Consider the following 14,503-nt stretch of genomic DNA (forward strand, 5'->3'; position numbering starts at 1 on the left):
GCTAACTTCCGTTATTAGAAAACCCATTAGTGCATGAAGTTTCCTAGAGGTAATATTTGCGTACAATTTGTTATTTTGGGTTATGTTTAGAGCACTTTAAACGACTATAGCGGATTCTACCTGAAATTTCCGATTGTAGTGGGCGGCAAGCGCCATAAAAAAATATCACATGCACGGGAAATACTTCACTAATAGGCTATATTTCATTAATGTTTTCATAATAAATAATATTTTATTCTTCATATAACATTAACACTTGTTTACTTTGGTTAACGGTTTTGGTTATTGACTACGAATTCACATTTCTTTAACAATCGTGTACTTGAAACATTATTGATATTTCAATAACAATGACCGCCTTTGAAGGATTTGCCCTGTAAAAACAAAGTGGAAGTTTTTAAAGAACAATAAGAAACTCTCACGACTATTAAAGGATCGGGCAACAGTGTTTTGTTCGCAAAAGCTCTGGATGTGAGGTTATAATGAATTAAAATGTAATTAACACAACATCTGATTTTTCGTATCATATGCACTAATGGGTTTTAATGAAGTTAATAACGATTCATATCGTAAAAGGCCAGCCACGACTTCTTTTGCAGGTTTTTTTAAACACATTACGAGAAATCTAGATTAAAGGGGCTTATTCTCTAAAGTATGTTGATTTCTCCTATTGTGTTTGCACACGAACAAACGAAATGTCAGATCGAAGTTGGGTAAAAAGGGACAATTCGAAAATTCACTATTGGATGAATGAGGTACACGGGCGGCGAAAGGGTTACCCAAAGAAACATGAGAATTACTGGAGTATTTTATCGAATGTTTACTGAGAAAAAATAAAAACAATCAAGTACAATATTTCAACGAACAAACATCATAGTACATCATCCAAATTAAAACATGGTTAGAATTCGAAAGACAGAGGAGTACATATGTCAGGTTGATCTACTTTGTCTCAGTACAGAATAAACTCTTGGAGGAAGAACTAAAATGGAACGAAGTATTTAACGTCTCACGATTATGCCTTTTGCGGTAAAGGAGACGGATGATAAACGAAAGCTAATAAGAAAAAATATATCAATAATAGCTTAAATTATTTTTGTCACTAAAAAACTGGGGGACCCAGGCCCCACAGTCCTATGCTAAATCCGCCACTGATGTGGGGCCTATGGAGAGTCGTTTTTAAAGACTGACTGACGTGTGATGCTAACTTCCCTAATTAGAAACGTGTTAGTGAACTTAATAACGATTTATATAGAAAAAAAGCCAACCACGATTTCTTTTGCAGGTTTGTTCAAACACATTACGAGAAATTTAGGTAAAAGGGACCTATTCTCTAAAGTATATTAATTTCTCCTATTGTCCCCGAGAAAATGCATGGACACGATATTGTCCACTACAAACTTTCATAGTCTGGAATCGAACAAGAGACCCGTCCCACCAGAAGTGAGAGCTCTATTACGGATCCACTTTGAAGGAAGATGATTTTGATAAATGTATCCGTTGAGTAAATACTATGTGTGATAAACTAATATACAGAAAGTACTGAACTCAAAATGTAGAATTCATATAGGTTTCTTAGTCTGGAGACAGTAATTACGTTTTTCTAGGCAAGTTATTATCAACTGAAGGGCCGCGTCCCTAGAGGGGTTGCTGATAGATTGTGGGTGAATCGACGTTGATGTAGTTTTTAGTATCTTTTATTACATATGTTATTGTTTTAAGAAGGGGTCGTAAGTAGCTATCAAAAAGCGAGTATTAGAAGGGAGACGGTGATATTAATGAACAACTTGGTAGAACGAAGAAAGTGGAAGGAAACGGGAGTTCTCCGGAAAACCACACACACGCATTTGTCCACCTCAACGCTCTCTTGGAAGAGTTGGGATCGAAGCAAGGATTCCACACCAGAGGCGAGCACTCTACCACTGACTACCACGGCCCAGACCAAGAATACCTAGGTATAATTTAATATCGTGAAATATAAATAAAAGTAAGTAGGTGAGATAAGAGGGTACGGGGCCAAATTTTCCCAAACCCCATTTTTAAGTGAGATTTATATATAAAAATTACGTAACTTATTCTTACAAAAACTACTAATGAGCAATTAATCATAAAGAACAAAATTAAAATTCCATTCGAAATGTATTTATTGCATAAAAATAACTATAAAATTATATTTTTAATTCCGTTTGAATTTTGAAAATCAGCCAATATTAACGAACAATTTTGCCCCTATATGTAAACAACTACATAAAACACCTATATATTAAAATGCTAGGTTTATATGACTTCTCCTTGCTTTTTATTGTTGCTGTCCGTGTTAGAGCAACCGTGTTGATCGTGACGGGGACAAATACCCATGATGCTGACGTTCCCATTACCCTCCAAATCACTCACTCACTCGCACCAGGTTTATATATTTGTATCAAGAAAGTTTATATGTTTGTGGCCAATGCTTTGGACAATGAGATCTAGAAAACCACAAGTGCAAGAAACGTGCCGTTTTCGATGGTCGATTTCGAATTGTGTGTAGATTTGCCAGTTTTCATTTAAATTTTCGAAAAACTTGTCTTTATTTTTCTATTCCACATTTTACGCGTCGTTTGGACCCTATGGACCTTATGCAGAGTCGTTTTGACGTATGATTAGCGTCATACTAAAGACCTGACTACTACAGGAAACATATGTTAGTCGAACTCTTTAATATAGCACTAATCACGCGTCAGAACGACTCTGCATAAGGCCTTATTAGTTTAACATTGCCACTAAACGTTAAGGTCAATACCCTTGTGAAAGGCAACCAGTAGAGGAGTTACGTATAGCGGGTTGGTGGATATTTCAGGCGCTTTGCTTTAATCTGAGTGACAAAACCTATTGCAAGCTGGCAACTTCGAAGGCTTGTGAACCCACAATGAGGTATTCCCGGATATGGAATTATATATATATATTTGTAATTGGTAACATCTATTACTTATCCAGGTTTGCCACAAACTGCTCCAACATTCTACATATTAACATATTACATTTATATGTTTATCTATAGCAATTCACTCTGTTTGAGAGTTTTCCTGTCCGTTTCTAGTGTTCGTAAAGAGATTTGCACAGATATGTGAGAAGTGGGAAGGAGATTCACGCTCATATTAGAACTATGCTCTATGTAAATATCGCAGGTTCAGCTAGTATATATAAAAATAACACAGGGCTGCAAATGCAAATTATCTAAAACTTGTTTTCGTCTTGAGTTCTTGACTCGCTGATTCCGAAAATGAAATCCATTTTTTCTCATCTCCCTAGGTTTTTCCGCAAAATCCAAGCCGATACCTCAGAATTTATATGTATATATTATATATGAACAGAAATACGAAGGAACTATACGGATGTCTGCACCGAAATATTTATATTATAAATTTATAAGTAAATGTGAATGAATATGAATACATTCACCTACAAATCTATTTTCATTCATAGATAGATCTGTATAGCATACACACACACACTCACACACATATAAACCCTACATCTGATGAATATGTAAAACAAACAAATGATCACACGCTTTTTTCTGTAATCTTCAATGAGTTTCTCATGCTTTTCTTCTGCCGTTTGTCTATTTATGCTCTAGTAATAGTCCACCATCATGCTAACACTCCACCTACCCTCCACCTGGAATCTATGCTCTATATCTTTCATATCCTGGTCAAGTCTTTCACTTAGCTCCTTACTTGACCAAGATCTGGAATGTAATCCAGATGTCAATGCAAGACATGTATCTTAAGACTCATGTCGCACATAAGTTCTTGAAATTTCAATAACAGTTTCTACGATGTTCTTGTAGTCTAGACTTTTCTAGTTACCGAAAAAATTGTACACTTGTGAATGCCACTCAGGTATCTCTCTCAGCTGTATTCATTGTTGCTTAAAAACCTCTGTTTTTCATAAGTTTTCGTATATCGGGACCAATAAATATGCCTTGTTTCACTTTTCCATAGGACAAGGATGGAAATTTATTACATATAAACTTGAAATATTGTCCATGTTTGTCAATTTCTTTCACAAATTGTATAATGAGTTCCAACTTAATGTGAAGATGTGGAAGTAATATCTTGTCCTAACCAACTAAACATTCATGTGGAATATTTTTAGATCCTGGATACCAGAGTACCCATAATGCCCGTTTCCTTGTTACCCAATGCTCACTTCTAGACCTACTATCCCATTCGCAAATGAAACATGGCATATTCGTATATCCAGATTGCTGTTCTAGTAAAATGCCCAAAATCTTGAAATCAGCACACACTCCCCCCTCCCCCCATGTTCTTGATATTTAATTCATTTTATAGAATTAATTTAATCGTTTCGTAAGTTTATTTCATTAAAATCGAATGGGCAAGGTACAGATAGGTCGAAAATAGGTACAGATGGGTACTTATTTTCAATGTGTAAAAGAACACATTTTAAACTTGTTTTGTTAGAATCAACAAACAGTTTCCAATTAGTGGCAATCACAGGAAAATTTAACTTATTAAGCAAATCCAACACATCATAACAGTACACAAGAGACTTTTCTTGTACAAGGTAGGGTAAAAATTGTCTTTCTCTGCCTGTACCAGGCAAATGTCGTTCCAGATGCCAGAAGGTTCCTTTTGTGAAGCCTAGAACTAAGAACTTCTGCTGACTCTTCGACAGATTTAAGTCCTGAACCAAATCATTAAGACCATTTTATACATACATATATATATATATATATATATATATATATATATATATATATATATATATATATATATATATATATATATATATATATATATATATATATATATATATATAAAGTTTAGGCTGAGATGAACCACTAGACGGTTCAAAATTGTCATCTTCTATGTCACTTTCCTGTCTTAGCGAACTAGAATCACAAACGCACTCTAGCAGTGATGAAGGTTTTGGGGTAGGAATGACTGGACCATGACTCACATGAATGACAGCTTATTGAATTTGGGTGAACTACCTTCTTATTTCTTGTATTGAGGTCAACAATTTCACAACAGCAGAAGCAAGGGCCTCCATGTTGTGGTGTTGTGGTTTCCAGAGGGAGGCAAGTATAAGTGACATTTCAAATATAGTTTCAAATTTTGCGGTAAATATTCTAAAAATTCTGTTGGCTTTTGGACCTTTCGAAGTACAATTTCCTCTAGGGGACGATCCCCCCACCTTGTCCTCCCCTGATGGGCGCGCTTGAGCAGAAGTAACATTCGTCACTATGATTCTTGGGCTCCCTACAAACCATAGGAATTCCAAAGGACATAGACACCTATTTTTCCTCATTCCAATTTCTCAAAGATTCAGCACAAAACGGCACACTTTATGTGAAGCTCATGGTTTAGATTGATCACAAAGTTATATATGAAAATAAGCGTGATATGCTTTTTTAACAAATACCGTAAAGCATTGCCCTTGTCTCTTAGGAACAAATTCACCGCAAATATAACAAAACACATCCGTATTTTTACAACCACGATTGCCATTTCTTCTTTGTCTACAGCACAGGAGCACAGGATCACAGGAGAAGCAAATCCAACTAATATTTTGAATGTTACACAAGTTCATTTGCTCATACAAAAACTGGAAAATATCAATCTCTGACTTACAAAACAATTTATACCAGAGATTGTTTGGGACATTGTTATGCAAGTTACACAACTCAATTGGTAGCTAGAAATAAATATAGATTATATGGACTAAATTTATAACTAATTTTCTTTCCTCTTGCCTTCATCAGCCGTATAATTGCTTACACGTGGACTGCTGCCATCTAGGGAACTCTTAATGAACTACAAAGCAAGCAGGTACTAATAGGTTCGAGCGCAGTGGTGCCCACCCTCCTCATGTCCATGACGCACCCCCCCCCCCCCTCAATTGTCTATCCGTAGGTGTTCTTCCATGAAAAAAAGCTTTTCGATTAATTTTTACACACCCTCAAACATATTTATATAGATTTTTAACCCCCCCAAATATTTCAATGACGCAGTTTGCGTCATAGCCCCCCCCCCTTGTGGGCACCCCTGTTCGAGCGTAATTAGTGAATTGCTAGTATTTCTACGGTGATAGAAAAATAACTAACACCAGATTCTGAATGAGCAACTTCGAAAACATATAATCCATCTGAAATTTTCAAAACAAGAATTTGGACCATAGAAAATCGAAATTTAAAACAGCAAAACCTGAGTACATCTTGTAATGTAAGGCTGTGTGTTATAGAAATAACCCGGATAGGCCTACATCCGGGAGAGGGATACGCAATATTAATAAAAGGTCTCCCCAAGCCAATTATTAAGATGCAATGAACGGGTTGTTACTCTAGATTAACTAATATGATTTTTCAAATATAGTTTCAATCTAATAGATAATTTCGAAATTGCTGTACATATATGTGAAGTATATTTTTAACAGTAAATTTTGCAACAAAATTAGCGATATAAAAAATAACAATCCAACTATTATTTTAATTACAGCAAAATGTTCTAAATCGAAGATACCATGCTAGAATAGTATTATATTTGCTTTACAGAATTCTATACTTGTCTAATTCTCTCGTACTTCGATGGGTCACCAGAACGGACTACAAACCAGAAATGCCTCGTTATACAGCTGGCCGAAGAAAGTACGTAATGTAAAGCAAGTTTAATAAAAGAAGAAAAAAGATATCAATTAAGCAACCAAAAAAATGACTAGTGAAAACAACTAGTTAATTATAGAAAACGAAAAGGTGCAATACTTACGTTCCCTGTTGAATCACGTAGGACATATGGTTGATTAATCTGTCTAATGCCGACACAAAGTTACAATTATCAAAACAACACTCTTAATAATGCCTGCGCTTAAATATTTTCATTGGAGCACCATATTGATTAATGAATTATATCACCTTCACACAAAATATAGCACTAACAAACAACCCAAATATTACTAGGTGCAGCTAACGAAGAAAAATTGCTCCCGTAGGTCAAGTGGATTTCATGGCTTCTAACTTGGTCATAGATGACGAGGGCCAGAAACCATGAAAATTACCACCAGAGGGCAATACAATATAAGCTTATGTAGATAGATATATACTCCAAGTACACCAAGGAACAAAAGTTTATACCATTTCATCTTGACAAAAAAAAAAAAATTAAAGAAAAATTACAATGTAATAAATTGAATTTTAAACAGACTTAAGTAAGAATAATAGCGTAAAGATGAAAGATCATACGTTACAATCTCTTTCTTTTTATTTATTGTTGCCAATGGATTTTCGATGTACCCACCCCGAAGAAAGGGCGCAACCTTTTAAACGGGTAGACTGTAAAAATAAAAAAAATCGATGTACCCAGGATCCTGTTTTTTTCTTTCCTTTCTGTGACTTCTAATTGAGCTTCTGCTTCTGCTGGTTTCTTTCTATTTTGTCATCCACCCATTCTCTGGTTTCCCACCCATTCTCTATTCAAAGGGGTAAGAATTAATTGTTCTTTGTTAATTGTAAGAAAATTAAAATTGCCTGAGTAGCATATAGAGACATAAAATAGATTCGACTTATGAGTCTGAATCATTATTTGTTGTATCATGGATAGCGAAGTGATTCAGGAAATTTTCCAATGGTGGTGAAACGGGGAAATAGTATTTTAAGATACCTAATAAAGAAGCTCTGATGACAAAACTGCAGCAGGCAGGACAAAAGACTGCGTCGAGAAATAATACGAGTAAGTTCAATTCATTTCTGATAAGATCTACTAGACGCCCTTCGTAGTAGCGCATTTATGTAGTGATGAGCGCAAGGGTCTTGATCTTGTAGTTTTTGCAAGATTCTTGCATGCGAGACCAAGACCAGGAATCCCGTTGCAAGACCAAGACCAAGAGCAAGGCCATACCTGCAAGACCAAGACCAAGACCAAGACTATTGCGCAAGAGTCTTGCACAAATACCAGTACTACTTGATTTTTTAGAATGTAAAAAGGAAGGGGAAAGAATCATTGTGTCTTTCACTTGAAGTTCTTGGCTTCAGTAAAACTGCTGCTGGAGTGAATGTGTTCCCAAGTGTTTATACAGTCCGTGTGAGTCGATCTGCTCCTATGGTATATAGCTACAGTGTGTCGCTTTCTGAATCGGTTGTTCGCGTTTTCTGTAGTTATTACTCGTTTTCAAGCCAAACAAGAGTCATCTTGCTCCATGTGAGCTTTTCGAAGGACAGACATCGTGTGAATGGGTTTCATCGGGGTTTCCCCGTTTCCTTTACTTTCTTCATTCCACCATCTCATTCATTTTTCATTATCACCGTCTCCCTTAGCCTTGGTGCAGATACGTGGGACGTTAAACTAGATATTTCATTTCATTTCAAAACATATTAGTGGTGTTCTTTCAAAACTAAACGGAAATGTAGTATTGAACATCGGTAATTCCGTACAATATAGATGCCGGCTACATGGTTATGACCTTAGCTACGAGGCTCAAGCATCCGTTGGAAATTTTGACTGTGTGATCATAAAATTAATATCGAAATAACATTTTCATGATATTGACAAGAACTTAGTGCATGTGACCAAAGTTTGGTTTCATGGGTGAATGCTTATAGTTGAATAACACAGGGCTGCAAATTGAAAAAAAGTTTATGTTGGTTTTTGATTTATAGGTGAACTTAATTCTTTGTTCCTAGCTGATTACGAATAATGAATTCGTTTTTCCCTATCACGTAAGGTTTTCTTACAAATCAATGTCAAAATTTGGGCCTTCTTCGGTATTCAATACTGCTTTATTATACCTTATTTCTTATCTTCTATCAGACTAAAGAGCTTATTATGCTAAATAACTTAACATGTTTTGTTTAATGTGAATGCAGACAAAGAAAAGAATGTAAGATTCTCTGCACATACAGATTACTACATATATACATATAATATGGAAATGTATACATAAATATATACATTGTAAAATGGAAATCAACACAGTCATATAATATACTTATTTTTCACATCTTTTTAGCAAGCTTTCTCTTATAAGCTTTCCTAATTTTCTTGTGATTTTCTTCTGAAGTTTCTCTGTGCAATGTACAACAGTAGTAATCCATCATGCTAACACTCCAAAGTGCCTGATATCTTTTCTCCATATCCCTCATGTCTTCGTGGAACCGTCCGCCTTGTTCCTCACTTAATGTTCCGAGATTTGGTGGAAAGTAATCAAGATGAGAATGCAAGAAATGCAACTTGAGATTCATGTTGCAACCCAGTTCTTGATATTTAACTAATGCATTCTCAACAACTGCTCTGTAATTAGTACTTTTGTGGTACCGCAGGAATTTCACCACCACGCTTTTAAATGCTATCCAAGCATCCCTTTCAGCATTAGTCATTGTTGCAAGTTTTTATCCTTCATTAACTTCCTAATATCTGGACCAACGAAGACACCTTCTTGCACTTTGGCACATGAAAGTGAAGGATAATTTGTTGCATATGAACTTGAAACATTCGCCTTCCTTGTCGAGTGCCTTAATAAATTGTTTCATCAATCCTAATTTTATGTGAAGGGGAGGAAGTATAACTTTCTCAGGACTGACTAAATTTTGTTGAATGATCTTTTTGATCCCTCGTTCAGTGTTTTCCGTAATGGCCAGTGTTTCCTTCCCCAGTGGTCATTTCGTGTCCTACTATCCCACTCGCAGATGTAACAAGGTATTTTTGTATACCCACCTTGTTGCCCAAGTACAATGCTCAAAATCTTCAAATCTCCACACAACACCCAACCATGTGCGTCGTATTTAATTTTATTAAGAATAAATTGCACATTATCATATGTTTCTTTCAATAACACAGAATGAGCAATAGGAACTGAGGGGAACTTATTTCCATTATGTAACAGGACAAATTTTAACTTGTTTTATTTGAGTCAATGAATAATCTCCAATGACTAGAAAGGCAAGAGAAATTTAACTTGATCAACAAACCTGACACATCACAACAAGACACGACAGAACCTTCTTTTGAAAAATACTGCACAAATTCTTTTTCCCGATATCTGTACCAGGAAAATGTTCCACAGGCCAGCAAGTTATTTTCATTAAGTCTGGAACCAAGAGGTTCAGCAGATTCTTTAGACAGATTTATGTCTCTAACTAGATCATTGAGCTGGCGTTGAGTGAGTGGTATGGGGTGATGACGAGATCCGCTAAAGAGGTTGTAAACTTCATCTTCAATTTCACTATTTTCCACTTACAAACTCAGGAATTGATGAAGGTGTCGGAACAGGCAAGTCTAGGCCGTGCAGCACAGGTCTCATTGCGGAGGGAATATTAGAATACACTATCTTTGTCTTGTTTCGAGTATTGTGTCCTACAATTTCACAGGAACAGAAGTAGCAATCGTCGCTGTGGTTTTTGGGTTCTCTTCCCACCATTGGTACTGCGAGTGGCATAGATGACCGCTTTCCAGTGCTGCAGTTCTGCAACGATTCCACACAAGATCTACACAGATTGTGTGGAGTCCACGATTTATCTTGATCTCCAAGTTCCATACGGCAGTATGCGAAATATGCCCTTCTTACAAAATCTGTAATTTTCTGTCTGTGTGGAACAAATTCACCACAGATGCAACAAAATAAGTCTGGTCTATTCTTACAACCACGAGATGCCATGGCAACACAGTATTCAACGAACTACAAAAGAGAACTATCTTTTTTTTTTTTAGTGCTAGCCGAAGGCTAGCTCCCTTGCGAGGGTTACGCCCTCTATCCGGGGTGAGGAGTGCAGAGACTGGGGAAGGAAGGATATTGGAGGTGGTCTATGGGAAGTAAGAGTAAGCGGAAGGAATCATTTATTTTATTTAGATCATAATTTCAGTTTATTGCTTGTATTGCATTTTATTCAATTTCATTGGACATTATGAACTTTGTTCATAATCATGAGGACTGGGAAAAAAATGACAATGAAGTGCATATGACAGGACAACACAAGGATATGTTAGTGAGACGAATGCAGATTATCTTCTTGTCCAGGGGCTGCTCTGGACAGTAATGTAGACAAGTGGAGCCCTGTTAGCACAATAGGTTACGGTGCAGCATATGTAGGTGATATATGAAATGGAAGGTGTTCAGAAGAATAAGCTGAAGCGACAAAATGATCTGGATGGTCTGGTGGAATGGTTTTGAGATATAAAGCGAAGAGTAGGGATAGAGGGCAAGTAGAAAATTGATATCCTAAATCATAGTGGCGGTCGGCATCCATAGTATCTAGAAGTAATGGATGACGTTGCTGAAACCGGTTTGTGATGAACTTTAGTCGCAACTGTTCAAGATGACGGAGAATGGTAGGAAAAGAGATACGGTCGTAAAGCTCCTGTGTCGGACTGGGAAGCTTGATCCTATAAGCCAGACGAAATGCGTGCCTTTCAAGAACTTGTAATTTCTGATAGAAAAAAGGTAGTGCAGCAACCCAAGCGGGATGACCATAAGTTAGAACTGGACGTAAGAATACCTTATACGTATTAAGGATTGTAGTGGGTTGCAATCCCCATGTGGTACCAACTAGACGTTTTAGTAAATTGAGCCGAGCATACGCTTTACGAATGATTGCTTGAAGATGGGGCCGCCAAGTTAAGTGATGATCGATTATGATTCCAAGATAGGTAACCTGTTTAGTAGGTGATATTCGTGTGCCATGAACCTCTAGATTAAGTAGATTGGGGTTTTTCTGAACTCGAGAACGTTTTCGAGGTGGTATGAAGACGATAGCTTGAGTCTTAGTCGAGTTTATATGAAGGCGCCACTTAGCACACCATCGGAGAAAAGAGTCTATTGCTAGGCGGAGTGCAGAATTGATTTGTTGAATAGTTCTGGCTGTGCAAAGAAAGGCAGTGTCATCTGCATATTGAAAAGTATGAACATTGGGAGAAAGGGTTGGCATATCGGCTACAAACAGAAGGTATAGAAGAGGCGAGAGAGCGGAGCCTTGAGGTACACCAGAATGGATAAAGATCGGATGTGATGAAGAACTATTGATGGTAACATAAGATAGGCGGTTAGAAAGAAAATGGAAAATGAAACGGAGGTAGCAGAGTGGAAGCCTAAAACGGTGAAGTTTGAACATGAGGGCTAAATGCCACACTTTATCAAAAGCCTTCTCTAGGTCAAAAAGAATGAGGCATGAAGGCCGAGCAGTGTTATAATGATTTGTGATTAGGTTGAGAAGTCTGAGCAATTGATCATTGATGCTGAAATTAGGTCTGAAACCAGCTTGGTGTACAGGCAAGAGATTATATTGAGAAAGATGGTGATGTAGTCTGATGACAATGATGCGCTCAAGAATTTTGCTAAAAACGGAGGTTAATTGTATTGGACGGTAAGAAGCAACAGAATCTGGAGGTTTGTTGGGCTTAAGAAACATGAGAGTGGAAGAAGTCTTCCAGTCACAGGGGATGTAGCCGGTCCGGAGAATAAAAGAATATATATATGAAAGAAGCAGAAGAAGACAATAAGGAGCCTCTTTGATATGACGATAAGTTATGTGGTCGATACCAGGAGCTGTGTTGCGCTTGCGGTTTACGACGGTGGCGATATCAGATGTAGAAATTGGAGCTGTGAGAGGATTGTCGTCTGGAAGAATGTGTGCTGCGCTGGGTTGTAGATATGAAGATGATAAGTTCAAGCGATCAGTAGGATGTCTTTGAACAAAATCAGATGGGAATGGGGTGAAGGTAGTCTGCAGGTGGTCTGCAAAGGCGTTCGCTTTCTCTTCGTCTGTGTGTAATGGTTGGTTATTTACTAACAGCGGATATGGTGTGCGAGTAACCTTCCCAGTCAACATATGAAATCGCTTCCAATACTTAGTAGGGTGTGAAGTTTCAGCTAAGTTGTTACACGTCTTCACCCAGTTGCGAAGCTTATGTGCCTTGACGTAGTTACGTACAGTGCGCTGAAGTTGGCGATGATGACGAAGAGCTTCTAGGTTACCAGTGCGCTGATATTCGCGAAAGAATTCGCGAGAACGATGTATGAGAGGTAGGTAGTTTGGCGGTAAACGTGGTTGGTACCTGGTTATTTCAGTTGTGGGTATATGAAGGTCAGAAGCGTGATGAATGGAATGAGTGATTTCAGAGACCCGTGCGTAGAGATCATCTTCGGTAGTAGGAGGCTCGATGATAACCAAATCTTCAGCAATAGTAGTGCGATAGTCATTCCACTTGGCTTGATCAAATCGTGGAACACGACGAGGTTCAGGGAGCAAACGAAGAGTAGGAGCCTGCGGTTGATCGATATGAAGTTTGATAGGAAGGTGATCACTACCTATGGAATCGAGCACTTCAATTGTGCAACGCTGGAAGAGATTGCCAGAAGAAATAACTACGTCAGGTGTGGTATTCGTGATGGGTCTGGTTGCTTTAGGTATATCAAAAACATGGCCGGTGGTATGAGTAGTAATGAAGTCAAGGAAGCTTTGTTTCTGATTAGCTGGACGGCTGTGAATATTGATGTCGGCCATTATGATATAATATTTAAAGTTATTGGAGATGTAAAGAAAGAATGAGCGTGGGATGGGATGTCCAGGGCGTACATATATGGTAGCTATGGTAACGTAAAGGGAGTGGAAGTACAACGTAGTAATGAGATACTCTGGAACATTAATCAATGCTGGATGATATTGGCGGTGACTAATCGAAGGATGGAAGCCAATGGCCACTCCTCCGTTTGCTCGGCGTGCTGCAATGGTAGAATCTGAACGGAGTAGGGTATAGCGAGGTATCCTGAACGTCATAGATGGAGTAAGGAGAGTTTCGTTCAGAAGGAAAGCCTGAATAGTTTCTTCTAGAAGTAGCTGTTCGAAGAGAGTGTACTGGGAAGTAAGTGACCGAATATTAAGAAACAGCAATGAAATATCCATGATTAAGGTGCAGGAGTAGTGTTGGAAGTGTCGGAGGAGACATGTAATTCGTCAAGAGGGGTGGCATGAAAATAGACATGAGGTCCAGAGTAAGTAGCTTGGAAAGAATATTTAAAGATGATGCGGGCTGCGTGATTGACCACCTGGAGAATATGTTGACGTAGAAAAGGATGAATATTTTGCAATGCGATGGTAAAGAACGAAAGGAGTTGATGGATGGAAATTGCTTCGCCAAGAGGTTGGGGTGGTACATTGTGTTGAATGTCAGGCAGGACGGGTCGCAGCGGAACAGTGAGCTCCGGATTTAAAGGTTCGGCCGTTGGCCGTGCTTTGCAGCGATAGCTATATGTGGGGTGTTGTTCCGGGCACGTAGAGCATTGAGGTGGCTTCGTTAGATTATTGCAAGCTTTCGTTTCGTGGTTTCCACTGCAGTACCCACACTTGCTTGGCTGCGTGCATTTCGATGTTGGATGTGAGTTGTATGCTTGGCAGCGCTCACATCTTAATGGTAAAGGTGGCGGCGATTTCGATGGCTCTACGCGATGTTTCTTTTTATAGATGAGGGCGCCATGAGTAAGAAGGTCATCAATAGTGGTTTGAGAATTGGTT

At 38.0% G+C, this 14,503-nt stretch overlaps 1 protein-coding gene across 1 annotated transcript; it reads right to left on the reverse strand.

Annotated features, from left to right (window-relative positions):
- Positions 1 to 9,372: 9,372 nt before the first annotated feature.
- On the reverse strand, positions 9,373 to 13,894 carry LOC145680790 (uncharacterized). Its single transcript, XM_081751826.1, has 2 exons — positions 12,532 to 13,894; positions 9,373 to 9,440 (listed from the first exon to the last, which is right to left on the reverse strand). Exons 1-2 carry the CDS (start codon positions 13,892 to 13,894, stop codon positions 9,373 to 9,375), a joined length of 1,431 nt encoding a protein of 476 aa, XP_081607952.1.
- Between the last annotated feature and the right edge of the window lie 609 nt (positions 13,895 to 14,503).

The sequence above is a fragment of the Thermobia domestica genome, chromosome 1 (genome assembly GCF_964235325.1).
Source record: "Thermobia domestica chromosome 1, izTheDome1.hap1.1, whole genome shotgun sequence".
NCBI classification, from domain to species: Eukaryota; Metazoa; Arthropoda; class Insecta; order Zygentoma; family Lepismatidae; genus Thermobia; species Thermobia domestica.